This window comes from Lycorma delicatula, chromosome 3 (assembly GCF_047948215.1).
Source record: "Lycorma delicatula isolate Av1 chromosome 3, ASM4794821v1, whole genome shotgun sequence".
Taxonomy (NCBI): domain Eukaryota; kingdom Metazoa; phylum Arthropoda; class Insecta; order Hemiptera; family Fulgoridae; genus Lycorma; species Lycorma delicatula.
The window spans coordinates 181,124,577-181,142,084 of record NC_134457.1 but is presented as its reverse complement, the minus strand read 5'-3'; the positions used below and the strand labels follow the sequence as shown (position 1 = coordinate 181,142,084).

Sequence of the window (17,508 nt, the reverse complement as noted above, 5' to 3'; positions counted from 1 at the left end):
TTAGCAAATTATTTTTTTGTGATTATTATATTTAACCTGTGATTGTTATTGTAATAAGTTGTGGAAATTTTACTACCTACAGATTTAAAGAACTGTGGTTTTATTCATTGTATTGCAATTATTAAGTATAAATAATTTCATATATAGAATAATTTCATTAATATTTTATATTTTATTTCCTAGAAAAGTGGTAGTGGATAGTATGAAAGCTCTGGAAATTTTGGCCTTTTATATTTTAATAGGAAAATAATGTTTTGTTAGTACTTTTATTGTAGAGGAAACGTTATGATATTTGAGGTACTTATGAGTTTAAATCAGCGTTTCTCAATCTTTCAGTATTTGTGACTCAATTTTCAATCATAATTTTCATCATGCTCCCCCTCTCATACAATAATAATGTATTTTGATCCTAAAGCTGCACTACATCTTTAATTACAAACCTTACAAATTACCAAGAATAAGTAAATTTGTTGATATTTGGCCATACCGATCTGATGTGACCATATCAGACATTCTCGCGGCTTCGCAAGAAGTTCCAGTTTGTCTTGAACATTCTATAACGTCAGCGCAAACGTGTATAAATGCTACACCTCATTCAATTTCACCCACTCTCAGTCTAGTCAATCCTTTAATTGCTATCGAACCTATCATGAATGTGTATGTTGTAATTTGTGTATAAATTGCAATTCGTAGTATTAAATATTCACGGCAGTAGATTATAGAGTCAAGGATAAATTTTTAAGTAGGGGTAAGCGAGCATTAGATGTTAGTGAAGCATTAACAAGTGCACAGACGAGCGTGGTTCGAAAATAAAATCAAGGCAAGAATACTTCAATTTTGGGTTTACCAGTAGAACAAGAAGGCATGTACTAAAAATGTTGGCAGCAGACAGCATGAAACCTAATAAACTTAAATGACATTTGGAAACAATTCATAGTGAGTACATTAACAAACCCTGAGAATACTTTGAATTAAAATTAAAATCTTATGAAAAGCAAACATCATTTTTAAAAAAAACTTTGTGAATGAAAAAGCTTTACTTGCCTCTTACAAAGTTTCAAATAAAATAGCCAGCTGTAAAAAGCATTGCACCATTGATTAAGTGCTTATTTTGCCAGCTGTTATTGAGATGAAAAAAACTATGTAGATAATTTTGCCAAACAATTGCAGTCCATACCTCTATCAAATGATACTGTTGCCCGTCAAATTGGTGATATAGCTGAAGATGTACAGCATCAGCTTTTCAGGAAAAATTTGTGTGACATTGTTTTCAGTTCAGCTTGATGAGGCAACTGAGAGCAATAAAGATGCTCATTTCATTACCTATGTTTAATTTTGTGGTGGTATGTCAGCAGTAGAACTATTTATCTGCAAACCAATAGAACTTGGAGCAAGAGCACTTGCATTATTTGCTGCTATCTTAAATTATTTTGTAAACAGGCAAACATAGAGTGGAAAGATTGCATCGGAATATGCACTGATTGTGCTCATTCAATGTCTGGAAGATTCCAAAGTATACATTGTGAAACAAAAATGTCCACAATGTGTCTGGACACATTGCATGATCCACAGAGAAGCTCTGGATTCCAAAGAAATGAGTCCTGGTCTGAATATTGTGCTAATAACAGTTGTTGTAACTGGTAGTAAATTATACAAAAATGAGACCCCTAAAATCAAGAATCTTTTCCACACTTTGTAAAGATGTGGGTGCTGTATATTCAGCGTTACTATTTTATTGCAAGGCAAGATGGTTATCACTTGAGAAATTTTTGCTATGTGTTTATGGATTAAATAGATGAAATTTCCATTTTTCTTGAAGAGGAAAACCGACCAGAAGCCAAATATGGCTTAAATATGTAAAAACAAAATGCACTGAAAACAAGACTGTCTGTAATATTAAACCTTCATTCGAAAAACTTTGCTCTGCAAGTCAGGCCCAAGGGAGTTACTAATAATTTTTAAACTTGTTTTTAATTTAGTATTTATAAGTTAATTATTAAATACATTATGCAGTACTGATACAGTCATATTTATAAGTGCATTATATCAGTGGTGTAATTTTATTATTTATTATGTTAGAATATATTTTGTTTTGCTTTCCTTTCAGTAAATTAATTTTTTTTTTTTTATTTTCAATTTGCTTGCACCCCCACTTAGTGTTATCATGCCCCCCATTGGGGGGGCACATCCCACAGGTTGAGAAACACTGGTTTAAATTGTAATTGTATTTTGAACTATAATGCTGCTTCTATAATTACAATATTTTTTGTAGTTAAATATTACATAAAAATTAAAGATAAATCTTGCCGCTGAATCTTTTGATAACATATTTTAATAGTTTTACCTGTTTTTAGTATTCTTAGCTTAAGTAATATACTTAATTAATTAGTGATGTAATAATACACTCATTAGTATCTTTTGTAAGAAATGTCTTTTTCATATTACCTTTTTACTTTTATATTTTTTGAGAATTTAATATAATTTTTTTTTACCATGGAAGTTTTTGTTTATTGTGTATTTCAAGCTTGTTTTATTTCATATTAGTTATGTAATATGTATTTTTTGTTATAGATAATACAATAGAAGCAACATATGATTTTCCTAAATATAAAGTACTGAAAGCGAAAGACCTAAGGCTTGTATTGGAATGTAATGTCACAGAGTCTTCCAGTAGTAATCATGTTATAAAATGGTAAGTTTTTGGCATTTCTTTATGTTACTGTTTTATAATCCATGGTGTCTGGGTTAAAGGTATCTAAATATAACAGCTTATATTAAGAGAACTAGTTAATATTTTGTTCTCTTTAAATAAACATAGTAATCACCAAATTTCAATGTGTGCAGCTTTTGTAGCTTGGCAGATGTTTAGACAGTAATCTAACTGATGCCAGGTGTTTAGGAGCATCTGCGGCATTATTAGACTTAACAGCTTCAACAATTCTGTGTTTTAAATAGTCCAAATCTCGAACTTTTCTTTGGTACACACAACTTTATAAATCCCCAACCAAAAACATCCAAAGGAGTGATATCTGGAGTTTAGGTGGCCATGCAGTTGGACCTCCTCATCTGATCCAATACCTGGGGAAAGAGTTGTTGAAGAACATACATCACAAAATGTGGTGGAGCATCATCTTGATAGAAACTGAAGCCTGCAAGAATCTTAGAAACTACAAAGTACTTGAGCATATCAAGGGTCCTGTCACAGTCGACTCCATAAAAAAAAAACAAACTGATGATGCAGTTTTCCTTTTTTGTGCAGTCCTAGACATTGACTTTCAGTGTGTAGGGGTATTCCATTTTAATTCAACAAATTTTCAAAAATTTTATTGCATCACTATTTGTGATTTTGATGATATTTGATATATATAACTTTCCACCTCATAGTAACCAAAAAATATTTTTTGTATATTTAAAAGAAAATTTTTTCTTGAGTAATAGACTATTTTCTTACTTAGCAACTGGTAAAAACAGTCATTTTCATCATTTTTCCATGGGCTGTAGCATTCTAATTTTATATCATACACAGGTCAAAAAGAGCTTTTTGGAAAGAGATATAATGGCACTTAATCTTAATTTACTCAAACTTCATTTTGTTACATAACCAAATCTTGTAATGTTTACTGAAGTTACGTTTACAAATTGTATTTTTCAAATTTTGGGCCCAAAATAAATAATGAAGGTCTTAAGGTAACAGGCCAGTTTTTTTACCTTGTAACTCTTAAGATACTAGTAGTACTTATAAAAAATTGGACTGTTACAAAGTGTCTTTCATTAAAAAAAAAAAGGCTGACAAATCATAAGATTTTGAAAATGTTTCATTTTTGGGGCCCATAAATCACATGTGGCTTCGGTGGCAAAAATTTGAAATGTTTGCAGCAGTAAGTACTTTTTATGTACTTTAAAACCTTATAAAATTTATTTTGTTACTCAAAGGGGTTGACAAGTAATGAATCCATCAAAATCGCTAAAAACACCATTCCTTCTAACCATGAACACATTATACAAAAAATTCACAGGAGGTATTTTTTCAGATAATAATGTAGAGCTACTGTATGAAATATTTTGATATGTCTATAATGAGATAGCTTATATTCTAGATAGTTTGTTACTTGACTCATACAGTAGTATGAGTATTACTCATACACACAAACTCATGTTTAAACACGAAAGTGAATAGACATGAATGATTGTGTAATCTTGAATGTAAACATTGTAGAAGGCTCAGTTACTGTTTTGATTTCAATGTGATATGTATTGTTAGTCTTAATACTGTGGTTAGGTAATGTACACTTGTTTATAAAGTAATTTTATTAGCAGTGAACTTCTGTTTCATACGATATCTTTTATTTTTAATTTTATTAATTAGAGAAATTTTTATTTTAACTATAGAGAAACTGGGATAAAACTAAGTGAGGGTTGGTAGTTTTATAATTTTTACTAACTGTAATGTTATCATAAGAATCCTTGCATTTTATAAAAACATACGGAGTGTTTAATTGGCATTCACACTGAAACAGTATGTCACAGATTGACTTACAATAGACCATGCAATAGTATTGCATGGTATTTTATAGAGTTTACTGAATAGCAAATAACCTTGACAAAAAAGTATCTGTACTTTTCATAAAACCGAATATTAAGATAAGTATTTTCATGTTAATGGGAAAAGTTGTTCTGACCCATTTAGCTGTCACACTAAACCGGTTAAGAAATATCTTTGACACTTTCAGCAAGCAATCTAAATTTAAAATTAATTCCAGGCAGAGCATTGTGTAAAAAATGTTTAAACAAAATACAAAAACCACAAGATAATACAGAAAGCAAACCAGAATGGCAAGATATATTTGAGTCTCAAGTATTGTAGTCGAGTGTGAATAAAGCTTGATTACAGCTTTGCATTTCCTCCATTAAGGTTCAAACATTATTGAGCAACGCAAAGAAACCAATTTTAAAAAATAAAGTTACAAAAATAGTCGAGTCATTTACCAGTAAATTAAACAATTTCTTTGATTTAAATATTTCTACAGAAGAAACCAGTTTATTACCACAAAATTATGCTGATTTAGGTTGGGAATATGAAGAATTAATCATTAAAATAAAGGATAAAATGAGAACAGTTACATCACCCCAGGGAAAAATTAATATTTTAACTTTATTAACAAGCAGCTGGAGCATTAAAAAAGTTCAATATGAGTTAAATGTTAGTCAGTATTTAGCCCTTCAATCCAAACAATTAGTTAAAACAAGTGGAATTTTGCCACAAATCAGCAAATCCAGTCACATAATTTATGAAAATGTTATTAAATGTGTCCAAGAATTTTACCAGAATGAGGAGCACATCTGAATGATGGCAGGCAAGAAGGATTGTATCTCTCTCTGTAAGACAAGCTGATGGGAGGAAAATTCATATTCAAAAAAGTCTTATCTTATGTAACTTAAAAGAATTGTACGCAGCCTTCAAAGAAAAATGAAATTTAAAAATTGGTTTTTCAAAATTTGCTGATTTAGACCTAAATTTTATGTTCTGGCTGGAGGGTCAGGTACTTATTCTGTGTGTGCATGTGTGTGTGTGTGTGTGTGTGTGTCACCCACCAAAATGTAAAACTCATGTTATCTGTTCTAAAAATGAAATTTGATCATAAAATTCTCCTTTCAACCATGGTACATGATATAGGAAATGAAACTTGCATGCTGTCACAGTGTCAAAAATGTCCAGGCTCTAATGAAGTGCTTAGATTACTGCAAGGGAGCTGGGATGATATTGATTCAGAAATTATCTTCAAAAGTGGGTTTCTGTTGACCATTGTTAACTAACTACTCAAATTCTGCCATTTCTTGCACTATCATTTTGTTGCAAAGAAACAAGCTAATTTCCTCAACATCAAAAAGGAAAACGTTAAGAGAGTGAATGTATTGTAGTAGGAGATTACTCTCACAATTTTCCTTTTGTGTACAGGATAAAGTCGTCATATCATTGGTCAAAAACTTATGCCACAGTACATCCATTTCTCTTATATTTTAAAAAAGAAGGAAAATTATAAGGCCAAAGCTGCTTGTGTGACTACTTGAAGCTCAATACTACATTGTTCTTTTGCTTCGAAAAGCAAGTTATAAATAAAATAAAAACACTATTACCACAAGTTAAACAGTCTTTTTTATTTTTCTCATGGTTCCTCAGCCCAATATAAAAACAAAAAAAATGTCATAAGTTTATGCTACTATCAAGATTTTGAAATTGCAGCTGAATGGCATTTCTTTGCCTCATAACATGGAAAATGATTGTGTGATGGTATTGGTGGAACTGTAAAAAGGACTGTGACTAAAGCCAGCCTTCAAAGGACAGTTGACAATCAAATTGTGACACCTTCTGAAATGTACAATTATTGCAAAGACAATATTAAAGATATAATATTTATTTTCTGCTCTAATAAAGATGTTCAACACTGAAGAATACCTCAGTTCTTGTTATCAGGTAATCACAACAGTCCCAGAATCAAGAACCTTTCACAGTTATGTTCCAAGTCAGAACTGTATTCTGAAAGTCTGGGCGATCTCTGAACTAGAAACATTTACATTAGTATTAGTACACAAGGACATTAGTGTTTCTGATTGCTTTATAGGTTTACCAAAGCCATAATGTAAAAATTATGTCTGCTGCATATACGATGGCAAGTGGTGGTTAGGCAAAGTCATTGAAGTCAGAATACGTGAAAATGTTGAGGAATATCGAATACTCTTTTTCCATCCGCAGAGTCCTGATACTTCATTCATGAAATCATTGAGGGATAATCAAACATGTGTTCAACTGGAAAATATTTTTAAGATTCACCTTCAGAACTTTTCTATCAACTACTGGAAGAGGACACAACATCACACCAAATATAAATGAGACTTATCAGTTCTACTCATTAAAAAAATGGCAGGAGCACTAAGTTATGTTAGTAAAGTTTGTTATCAAGAAGTGCAAGATTTTAAACTTCCATTAGCATGAGTAAAATAGGTAAAAGTGAATTGAACAACTTGTTAATATATTTGAATTGTTTATCATTCTGTAATTGGCTATTTATCATTTTGTAACCATTTATTAATTTTCAATTTATTCATTCTATTGAGTTTAGTTGTAATTTTTATAATCTGAAAAAATACGTAAAATCAGTATTTTTGGTTATGTTGTTTACAGTTAGAAGGAACAGTGTTTTTAGCGGTTTTGTTGGCTTCATTCCTCATCAACCCTTTGAAGTATTAAAATAATTTCATTTGGTTTTAAAGTACTTACTGTTGTAAATATTTTAGATTTTTGCCACTTGTCCTACATGAGGTTTTTGGGCTTCAAAAATGAGACATTTTCAAAATTTTACAATTTGGCGGCCATTTTTTTTTTATGAAGGACACTCAGTAAGTCTTTTCTTTTTATAAGTACTACTAGTAGCTAAGAGTTAAAAGGTAAAAAACCAGGTCTGTTACCTTCAGCCCTTCATTATTTATTTTAAAATTTGAAAAAAAAAGAAAATTTGTAAAGTAACTTCAGTAAACATTACAAGATTTGGTTATGTAACAAAATAAATTTTGAGTACACTAAAGTGAAATTATGCTTACGTGCTAAACTTTTATGGTAAAAATTTATATTCAGTTTACATTGGGCATGTGTATATAGTTTAGTGAAAAATTCAGGTTGTTTACAAAAGGAAAATATTAATTAGTACCTCTATAAAATTATAAACAGTAAGAATACTTGTGTAAAAATTAAGGTAGAAGTTATATATTTTGTGAAAATTATTTTAAAGAATTGTCTTGTAGTTCATTTGCTGAAAATAATAATAAGCTACTCTATAAAGGATAGTTGTTTCTTGATATCTATACCAAATCTGGATGTCACATCTCATTGGGTATTCTTCACTAAAATAGTAAACTTGTTTTTTCTGAAAATCAATTTATCTGTGTAATTATTGGGCTCTTATAATAAATTTGTGAAAAAATTTCTGTAAATCTTCTTTTTATTTATAAGTTGGTAAATGTAAACAAAGAAATGAAGACAGAAAACTTTCTGTTTATCCCATATTTTTGCTATCAACTTGATTTTAATAAATTTTCAATAAATATTATATTATTTTAAAAATTACATTCAATTGTTGATTCAACTTATAAATGTTCTTTAATCTTTGTATCAACATATGGATGGATAGAGGAATTAATTTCTACATCCTCAACCAACAATATTCCACTGCATTATATATTTTTAATTACTCTGCTGCATTATGAGTACATTTGTCCTTGATTTTTTTAGTTTCATAAACTATATGCAGAAGCATCTGTATTGTGCTATATTAATAAAATATAAATGATACTTATATAATATATTACTTGTGATATATTTTTTTCTATTGTCCTTAAATAAAAAAGACCACTGTGCTAATTAAATTCAAAAAATAATCGCCAAAAAGTAAAAAAAAATTAAAATCTTGACAAATAACTTTTGCAAGATTCTGCATCATTAGACTGCACATCTAATAAATTAAAAAACTACTGGATCAATGGCAACCAAATTTTTACCCATGTTTCTTGGTAACATGTTTCAGCGTAACTGAAATGGTTTTTAGAGATATATTTCATCTCAACAAATCTAAAAAAAAAGTGTAGGGGTGTGTGTGTGTGTGTATGTATGTATATATATATATATATATATAGTGGAGGTTTGCTGGTTGAAGCACGAACTTTAAAGAATTGTGAACTGTTTGTGTCTTATCACTGTGTGAGCTGGGTTTGAACTGAATGATTATGAATATCTAAAAACCAATTTCTAGATGTTTGAAATTCAGTTTCAAGGGTTAAAATGGATTTTTGAATTCTTTTTGAAACGCTGTATTTTTTTTTATTTCTCAGTAACAAATGATAAAATCAACCTGGTTTTTGGTGAGTGTAATCTTCATGTCAATAAACAAACTTTAATTTTGTTAAATTCAGCCTTGAAAGGGGATGAAGAAAAGTAAAATAAATTTTCAACAATGATTTTAAATTTTCCCAATCCCAACTATATTAAACAAGATATTCAGTAGATTTGAGCTTGCAAATACTCTTCAGATAAATATTTAAAAACCATTTTCGGATTTTTCTTTAATTCCAATTTTTTTATGGGGTTTAAGGTACATGGTGCAGTGGCTCAACCAACACAGCCACTGCCACCATTACTGTATATGTGATTGGCTGCACTAAAAAAACATAAAATAAAAAGATTGACTGCTACGGGAAACACAAGCAACCACATAGCACAAGCAAAGTTGTGACAAGGAGCTAGTAATTCTTTAATTACATCAGCAAAAAATAACAAAAATAAATTTTTCATTTTTGATAGCGATATTTCTTATTTACTTCCTTGTATGAAGTAAAAGAAGTATTGTAATCCCGAAAAATTTTGGTTTTCAGATTTTAACAGAAATATCATTTTAACCATCCCTGAATCCATTTTGACTAGTTTCGGCTTGACCTCTGTACATACTCCAAAAGGCTGAGACTATGGCTTTTGACGTTGCAGCATATTCAATTTCTTTTTAATTAACAAACTACATTTTTCATTGAGTGACACTAATTTATTAGTCATTGAATAATCGTAATTAAGTTATGAGTAAGTAAGTGTTAAATAAGTCGTTAAGTAATCGTGTAAATATTGAAGGTAAAGTTCTATTATGTGTAATTTTCTTCTTTTTTTTGTCTTCAGTCATTTGACTGGTTTGATGTAGCTCTCCAAGATTCCCTATCTAGTGCTAGTCGTTTCATTTCAGTATACCCCCTACATCCTACATCCCTAACAATTTGTTCTACATATTCCAAACGTGGCCTGCCTACACAATTTTTTCCTTCTACTTGTCCTTCCAATATTAAAGCGACTATTCCAGAATGCCTTAGTATGTGGCCTATAAGTCTGTGTCTTCTTTTAACTATATTTTTCCAAATGCTTCTTTCTTCATCTATTTGCCGCAATACCTCTTCGTCACTTTATCCACCCATCTGATTTTTAACATTCTCCTATAGCACCACATTTCAAAAGCTTCAAATCTTTTCTTCTCAGATACTCCAGTTGTCCAAGTTTCACTTCCATATAAAGCGACACTCCAAACATATACTTTCAAAAATCTTTTCCTGACATTTAAATTAATTTTTGATGTAAACAAATTATATTTCTTACTGAAGGCTCGTTTCGCTTGTGCTATTCGGCATTTTATATCGCTCCTGCTTCGTCCATCTTTAGTAATTCTACTTCCCAAATAACAAAATTCTTCTACCTCCATAATCTTTTCTCCTCCTATTTTCACATTCAGTGGTCCATCTTTGTTATTTCTACTACATTTCATTACTTTTGTTTTGTTCTTGTTTATTTTCATGTGATAGTTCTTGCGTAGGACTTCATCTATACCGTTCATTGTTTCTTCTAAATCCTTTTTACTCTAGGCTAGAATTATTATATCATCAGCAAATCGTAGCATCTTTATCTTTTCACCTTGTACTGTTACTCCAAATCTAAATTGTTCTTTAACATCATTAACTGCTAGTAATTTTCTTAGGTTATAAATAATTATTAAATGAATCTTTATGTTTTTATTAGAGAAACTTGTTAGCATCCGTCTCAACTGATTATTTTAAGAACTGATGGTGACCTCAACACAGCTATGCACTAAGGAGGGGGCACCTATCCTTAGTACATATAATAAAGTACATATACTTTTATTTTTTAAGTAATTAACGGTAATAAATAATAAAGCATTAATCTTAAGTTTTTTTGTTAGTCTCTTAAACTGTGTTTTTTTGTTTTTAGATTTTTTTTTATTAGATCAAATCTAAGAATTTAAATTTTTTAATGAAAATTCATTTAACGATACGTTTAATTAATTAAATTAGTTTAAATGTAGAAGTAATTAAAAACAAAATAAAGGATATTGTGATTTTAATTAACTGAAGAGAAATTTTGTAAATTAGTTTATTAATGTTAATTTTATATTTTTCAGTTATCATAGTTATGTTACTGTATATTGTAAAGACATTCTTTTTTGTATATGTATTATGGAATAAAGAATTATCATTATTATTATATGTATCTCACATAACTCAAAAATAATTAGTTATAAGATGCTGAATTTTTATGTTTAGAACTGTTGTAACATCTAGTTGTACACCTCCCCTTTTAATTGCAGTCGATTGGGCCAAAAATGTGTACACAGTCCGAATTACAGTCTGCCTACACTGCCAGACTGCATACAGTCTAAATTAAGCAGGGTTTCAATTTTGAAACATTTGGATTTTGGACTTTTTCTTAACTGCAGTAGTAAGCCCTTGTTGAGAGCTTTTCAACGATATGAAAGTGGTACTTATTTACATTGGTTCCAGAGTTATAGCCAAATAAAAGTTTAATTAATGAAATATTTGCATCTTACAAGGGGAAGCCACATTGGTTCAAATCCAACTTTGTATACATTTTTTTTTGTTAACTTATTTTTTTAAATTTAAATATATTTATTTATTGATAATTATTGACCTCTGATTGCAAAAAAAGTTTTAACAATAAATAATTTAATAGTAACAATACAAAAAAAAAAATATGAAAAAATCAGAAGTTATTAGTGAAATAAAATTTTATGTACTTATTAAAAAAACAAATATATTCAGATTAAAAAAAAAAAAAATTGTTTATTTATTTGGATGGACCGATGTGTGCGTAGTTACAGATATACTTGAGCAACTTTAAGTAAAATTAATACATAAACTAATATAATATGCTAAGGAAATTTTTTGAGCCATTTTTCTTGAATATAATTGAATATTGCATGTTAGTATTTTGTGATGAAGACACATAAACAATGTACTGTACATAAATGTCCCAAAGCCTGTGCCTTCCTCTCATTAGCTACAGTAATATAGATCTTAGGTGCCTTACACTGATTAACGTTTTATAGAAAAAGGTCACTATAGTTATTTTCTTTCAGAATTAGAAATAATTTGCTTATGAAAACAATTTTTTTTAATCATTAAGCAAAGTAAACCAGTATGGATGAGATGTCAGACCTACTGAAAATTCATAAATTGTAGTAACAATATAAATATATTATAAATTCAGAATAAATATACAAAGACAAAAACCCTACACCATACTCATTTTAAACCCAGTAAAAACTTGTTAAAAATTTAGTAACCTTTTTCAGTTTTGTTTTTATTTTCATTGAATATATTGAAAAATTTATATATATATATATATAATGATGAAATATGATATGCTTGAAGAGAGGTAACACTTACTTCGTCTCCATTTCTCCTGTATAAATACAATTTTTATTTATTTATGCATTTGTATCAGCTTGATTTCTACTTGATAATAAATATCACTATAAAATTTAGTAACCTTCTCTTGTTTCATTTTTGTTTTCATTTTGTTGATTGTTACATCATAATAATTAAAAAACTTTAGTATTAAATAGATATAATATTAATTTATTTAAAGAGTAATAAAGGGACCACTCTATCCTAATATTTCAGGTAAGATTGTTGAATTAATAATGAATATTTGATATTAATAAAAACTGATATTTTAGCAATTGTGTAACTGTCCACTTAATTAAAGAATTGGAGAATCATACCTCACTTTCAAATGAAATAAGTTTAAATGAAGTGCAGCAAAAGATATGTATATGTAATTTAATAGGCATACAAGGAAGTCATGTAGTGTCCACATCAGATTTTTTGTTGTTTGAATTATGTACAGACTTATGATGTGGGATCCCACAAAAGTCTACTATTGATATTAGTTTTTGTGTTTTTTTTTGTTACTGTTTTTGGTGGTTAAGTTGTTTTTTGAATGTGTATTTTAATTTATTAATTATTGTTATAGGACAAAGGAAGGGGTAGAATTAAAACCAACATCTGAAGAATTTAAGCAGATAGAAATAGAAGGAGGAAAAGTTACATTTAAAAGACCAAACTGGGATGATGTGGGACATTACACTTGTTCATTGTATAATGGTAGTAATGGAAGTCAGCTTTTACATAAGGCAGAGATTGAAGTTATAGGTTAGTGTGCATTTTTTAACCCTTTCCAGTCTATATACTATTCTCAGGACAGTTGTTTTGCCCTTTGTCTATTATTGTTACATACTCCATAGGGAACATATCTAAACTCATTATTCATTCTGCATTGTTTTTATTCAAGTAACAATCACTGACAAAAGGTAAACGTATAATGTATTTACTTAAAAGATTTACATTCATAATAGCTACTTCCCTAGAAGTGCAAAGAACTCATCTTATATCTGTTATATTTCGTGTTGGTAAAAGCAATTCAAAGGCATTTTTTAAGCAATTAATTATAAAACGTTTGAGTACTAATGTCACAATTGTAAGGATTCACATGTTTCTCTTCATATATACCATATTTCTTCTACTGCAGCCCCAGAACTTTGACATTAACATCATGTGCAGATAACAACACACTTATTGCAGATTACTATATATTATTATTTCACTATGTAATTATTAAATGATTCCTTGAAAGGATTGAATCAGCTAGTACAGGAAAAGCAAAAAGTGCTGTAAAAATAAAAAATTTAATAGGCCATCAAAGATTATGTTGAGGGTCCTTAAATAATTATATTTTAAGAAACTAAAAAGTTTATAAAGGGAATTTTCACAAGGATTTTTACATTGGTTAAAAGGAGTGAAAACAAGAAGAAAGATGTATCTCTGGTGTTTATAATTATTCTACAAATTATGTTTTATAGATAGAACTAATAAACTTATGTTTTTTTTTCTTCACCAAAACAATAATTTTATCCAGATGATGTGAATTGTGAAAAGATATTTAATGGTCTTACCTCCATTTATTCTCTTAATATTTGCTATCTGTTACATGCATATGATCAGTCTCATGATGGATATCATGAGATGGATATCATACTGGTCTCAGAGACCAGTAGTATATGTAGAATTTTGATAACATTTTACAAACAACTATTGGTCTGTAAAGTACTAAAACAAAATATAATTATACCAATAAAATATTATTATGGTATAATTATATTTTTTTTTAGTACTTTACAGACCAATAGTTGTTTGTAAAATGTTATCAAAATTCTACATATAATTCTATAAACTTAATAATTGTAAACGTTCTTAGTTTACTTCCACAACAATAAAATTAACATTTTTACAGCTCAATTAAAGTTATTCAGTATTAGTAGCGAGCTGGCTTGCTTTGATATTTTTTTTATTAATGTTCTTGATAGGTGTGGAAGTGTGTTTCATGAAAAGGTATTTAGAATTATTTATTTAATAGTACACTATTGAAGATATTACAAGATTCAATAATCTATTGGAATATTGTGTCAGCTTATTTGAGAATGGTATTTATGTTTGGAGTATTCTGCTTGCAATTTTAAAACTATAAGTAAATAGTTTAATCAACTTCTATGTAATATTACTATATTATAGTTATTGTGATTTAGTTGATCATAGTGATTGAATTATAATTTTAAATGTAAATTGTGTTAATTTTATCAATAACTGTTAAATTTATCATGTAACGTATCTGCAAAAGCATATTCTTTCCGTTAAATGGGCACCGTTTCATTTAATTAACATGAAACACAAGATTCAGTTTTATGATATTTTCCCAGACTGATATGGTCTGTAACTACAGAACTTGTGAAGTTAGACAAATTTAAAAAATTCTTAATGATTTTTTTTTTTAAGAGTGTGATTTTAAAGGTGGGTTCCATGATATTTTTTTAAAACTTTTTATTCAATTTATTTGTAACCAATTATTGTTTATTGTGCCTGTTTATTTTTTTTTTTTTTTTTAGCAAAACCCTATTTGAAAATACATCCAAATGAATTAACATTCGTTGAAGGTGAGGAGCTGAAAATAGAGTGTATTGTCTTTGGTAGACCCACTCCTCATGTTATTTGGCGGTTTGGTAAGTTCTGTTAATATTTTCTTATTATAAATAACATTTTTTTTTTAGCTGTTCGTGTTTGCCTATACTAACAATAACTTTTCTGGAAAAACGTATTAAAATATACCATCTGGCAGATAGTTCACAAATTTTTCTTAACTGACCTATGAATCAAAATGTTCTCTTTAGAAAAATCTAAAATTTATAAGTAATCTATTTGTATAATTTTATGTTGAACTTTAAATTATCATCATTTGATGAGAATAAAATTTATAAGTTGCTGTTTGTATATAATTAAATTGAAATAACATTTTTTGTATGATTGAAATCATATTTAGCACATGAACTAAAGTTTTTTGTCATAAGTCATTCAACTGGATTGATGATATCAATTCCTTTCAGTTCTATACTAACCTTGGCATAATTACTTCATCTTATTCTCAGTCTTGGGTCTTTAAAATTATTTACTCTCATTTACACACACCTCTGTTTCCAAAATAACTATACCTGTATATACTAAAGCACCACATTTCACTTTCTTTTCTTTTTGTAAGGCTTTCTAATTTCATTAGTCAACACAAAATTCGTATGTAACATGTTATACAACTTTTCTGATTGAAAGTTTAGTGCTGATTTCAGATATGCTATTGAAATTGTGTTCAATAGCAATGTATCACATAAAGGTTTTACGTAAAATGTAAATTTGTAAAATATTTTTATTATAAACTCATTTTGATTAACTACCACTGTTTGCCATTAAGAATAGTCTCTGTATTTTTACTTTTAAATAATATGCATACATGTTTAATAAAGAAAAAATAATAAATATATACACTGTATCATGTACAAACAAACATGTCTATATGATGATGTCATACAGACATCTGTTTTGCCTACTGCAGAGCTTAAAATCTTATTTTTTTTGGGTTCACTTGACTATAGTGTGTGTTTTGTTTCACAGAGTTATTAGTGTTATATTTTCATCAGTTCTTTATAATACTAGTGATTTTTCTTGTTTTTATTTGCTACAACCTGGCTTCTGTAAAAGTTTTGATGTTCAAATCATCTAGACAATTTTTGTTTTGTCTGTAGTAAATTTATGCCTTAATCTCAAAGAAATACCATTTTCTAAATTGATAAAAACAGCATATTCTTGAAGAATGGCTTCATTCTAAAGTTTGCATAAAGGTAACAAACAGTCATCCATTCCATTAGCTCATGCACTCAGCATGAAAGACACATATGAGACTATGGCATCAATATTAGAAGCAATAAAAAACAAAGAGCATATGTGGCAAGTTTGCGTTGAAGTGAAAGTTGTTACATTACTTCTTGTTTTACAAGGTGGGTTTACAAAATATTGTTGTTTTCTTTGTTTTTGGAATAGGCGTAATAAAAAAAGTCATTACCTAGTAAAGAACTGGCCATTGTGGCTGAACTTAGTAGCTGGTAAAAAAAATGTAAAGTATTTATCATTACTTGAATGATAAAATCATACTGCCGCTAATTCACATAAAACTCGGACTCGTGAAAAAGTTTGTAAAGGCACTAAACAAAGATGGACCAGGATTTAATCATTTAAAAATAAGTTTTTCTAAATTGAGTGATGCTCAAGGAGGATATATTTATTTGTCTGCAAATCAAGAAACTGCTTAAGGACTTAACTTTTGACGATAAACTTAGCGAATGTGAGTTAGTTGCATATGTTGTTGGTGGTTTTTTTTTTGGCAGCAGAAAAGATGAAAACTGTATTTTTGGTTAATAAGCTGTTAGAAAACTACGAACATTTAGGATGTAGAATGTCTTTAAAATTCATTTCCTACACTCCAACTGGACTTTTTTTCTGAAAATTTGGACTCTGTCAGCGATGAGCAAGGAGAGCATTTCCATCACGATATTCTGACCATTGAGCATCAATACCAAGGAAGATGGGATCCTGGAATGATGGGTGAGTATTGTTGATTTTTGTTAGAGAAACCAATCAAACATCATACAAGCAAAAAGGTTTGTCAACATATTTTAAAAATTAAAGGTAAGACAATTCCAATGATTTAAACTTTTGTAATTGTTATTTTAAAATTTTATTTCAGTTTATCTGTGTTTGAATAAATAAAAATCTAGTTGATTTAACAAAATTTTAAATGAATACACATAAATAATAATGTTTTAAAACTATTGATTCACAGTGATTAGCCATTTATTGGTAAATAAATTTGAAAATGATTTATGTCTAAATCATATATCTAAAAAAACCTTGACTAAAAAAACCTTGATGAGTTACACAAATTCTGATAACAGTTTTGAATTCAGCATCCCAAAATTAGTTAAAATCACCATGTATGATTCCAGATAGAGAAAAAGATTTTATTGTCGACTAGTGTTTTTAGACCCAGATTTGTTATTACTAATTTAATATGTTTCTGCTCGAAAGCTGTCATACTTGTGCCATTTAGCTTTTGATCTCTATCCTACTTTCTCACCCATTAAGTACTCCCTAAATAGCAAAATTACTTCTGGAATATTATTTTTTTCATCTATTTAGAAATTTTTAAATTTTCATTTCTGATGCAGCTCATTA

The 17,508-nt window shown here is 28.8% G+C and overlaps 1 protein-coding gene across 1 annotated transcript in view; it reads left to right on the top strand.

Annotated features, from left to right (window-relative positions):
- Positions 1-17,508, top strand: part of Bsg (immunoglobulin domain-containing protein Bsg) — an 88,868-nt gene that overhangs the window by 18,132 nt on the left and 53,228 nt on the right. Inside the window, exons 2-4 of the mRNA XM_075359255.1 lie at positions 2,572-2,692; positions 12,872-13,050; positions 14,838-14,951. Of these exons, the coding sequence (XP_075215370.1) occupies positions 2,572-2,692; positions 12,872-13,050; positions 14,838-14,951 (414 nt within the window). The remainder of the gene's footprint in view (positions 1-2,571; positions 2,693-12,871; positions 13,051-14,837; positions 14,952-17,508) is intronic.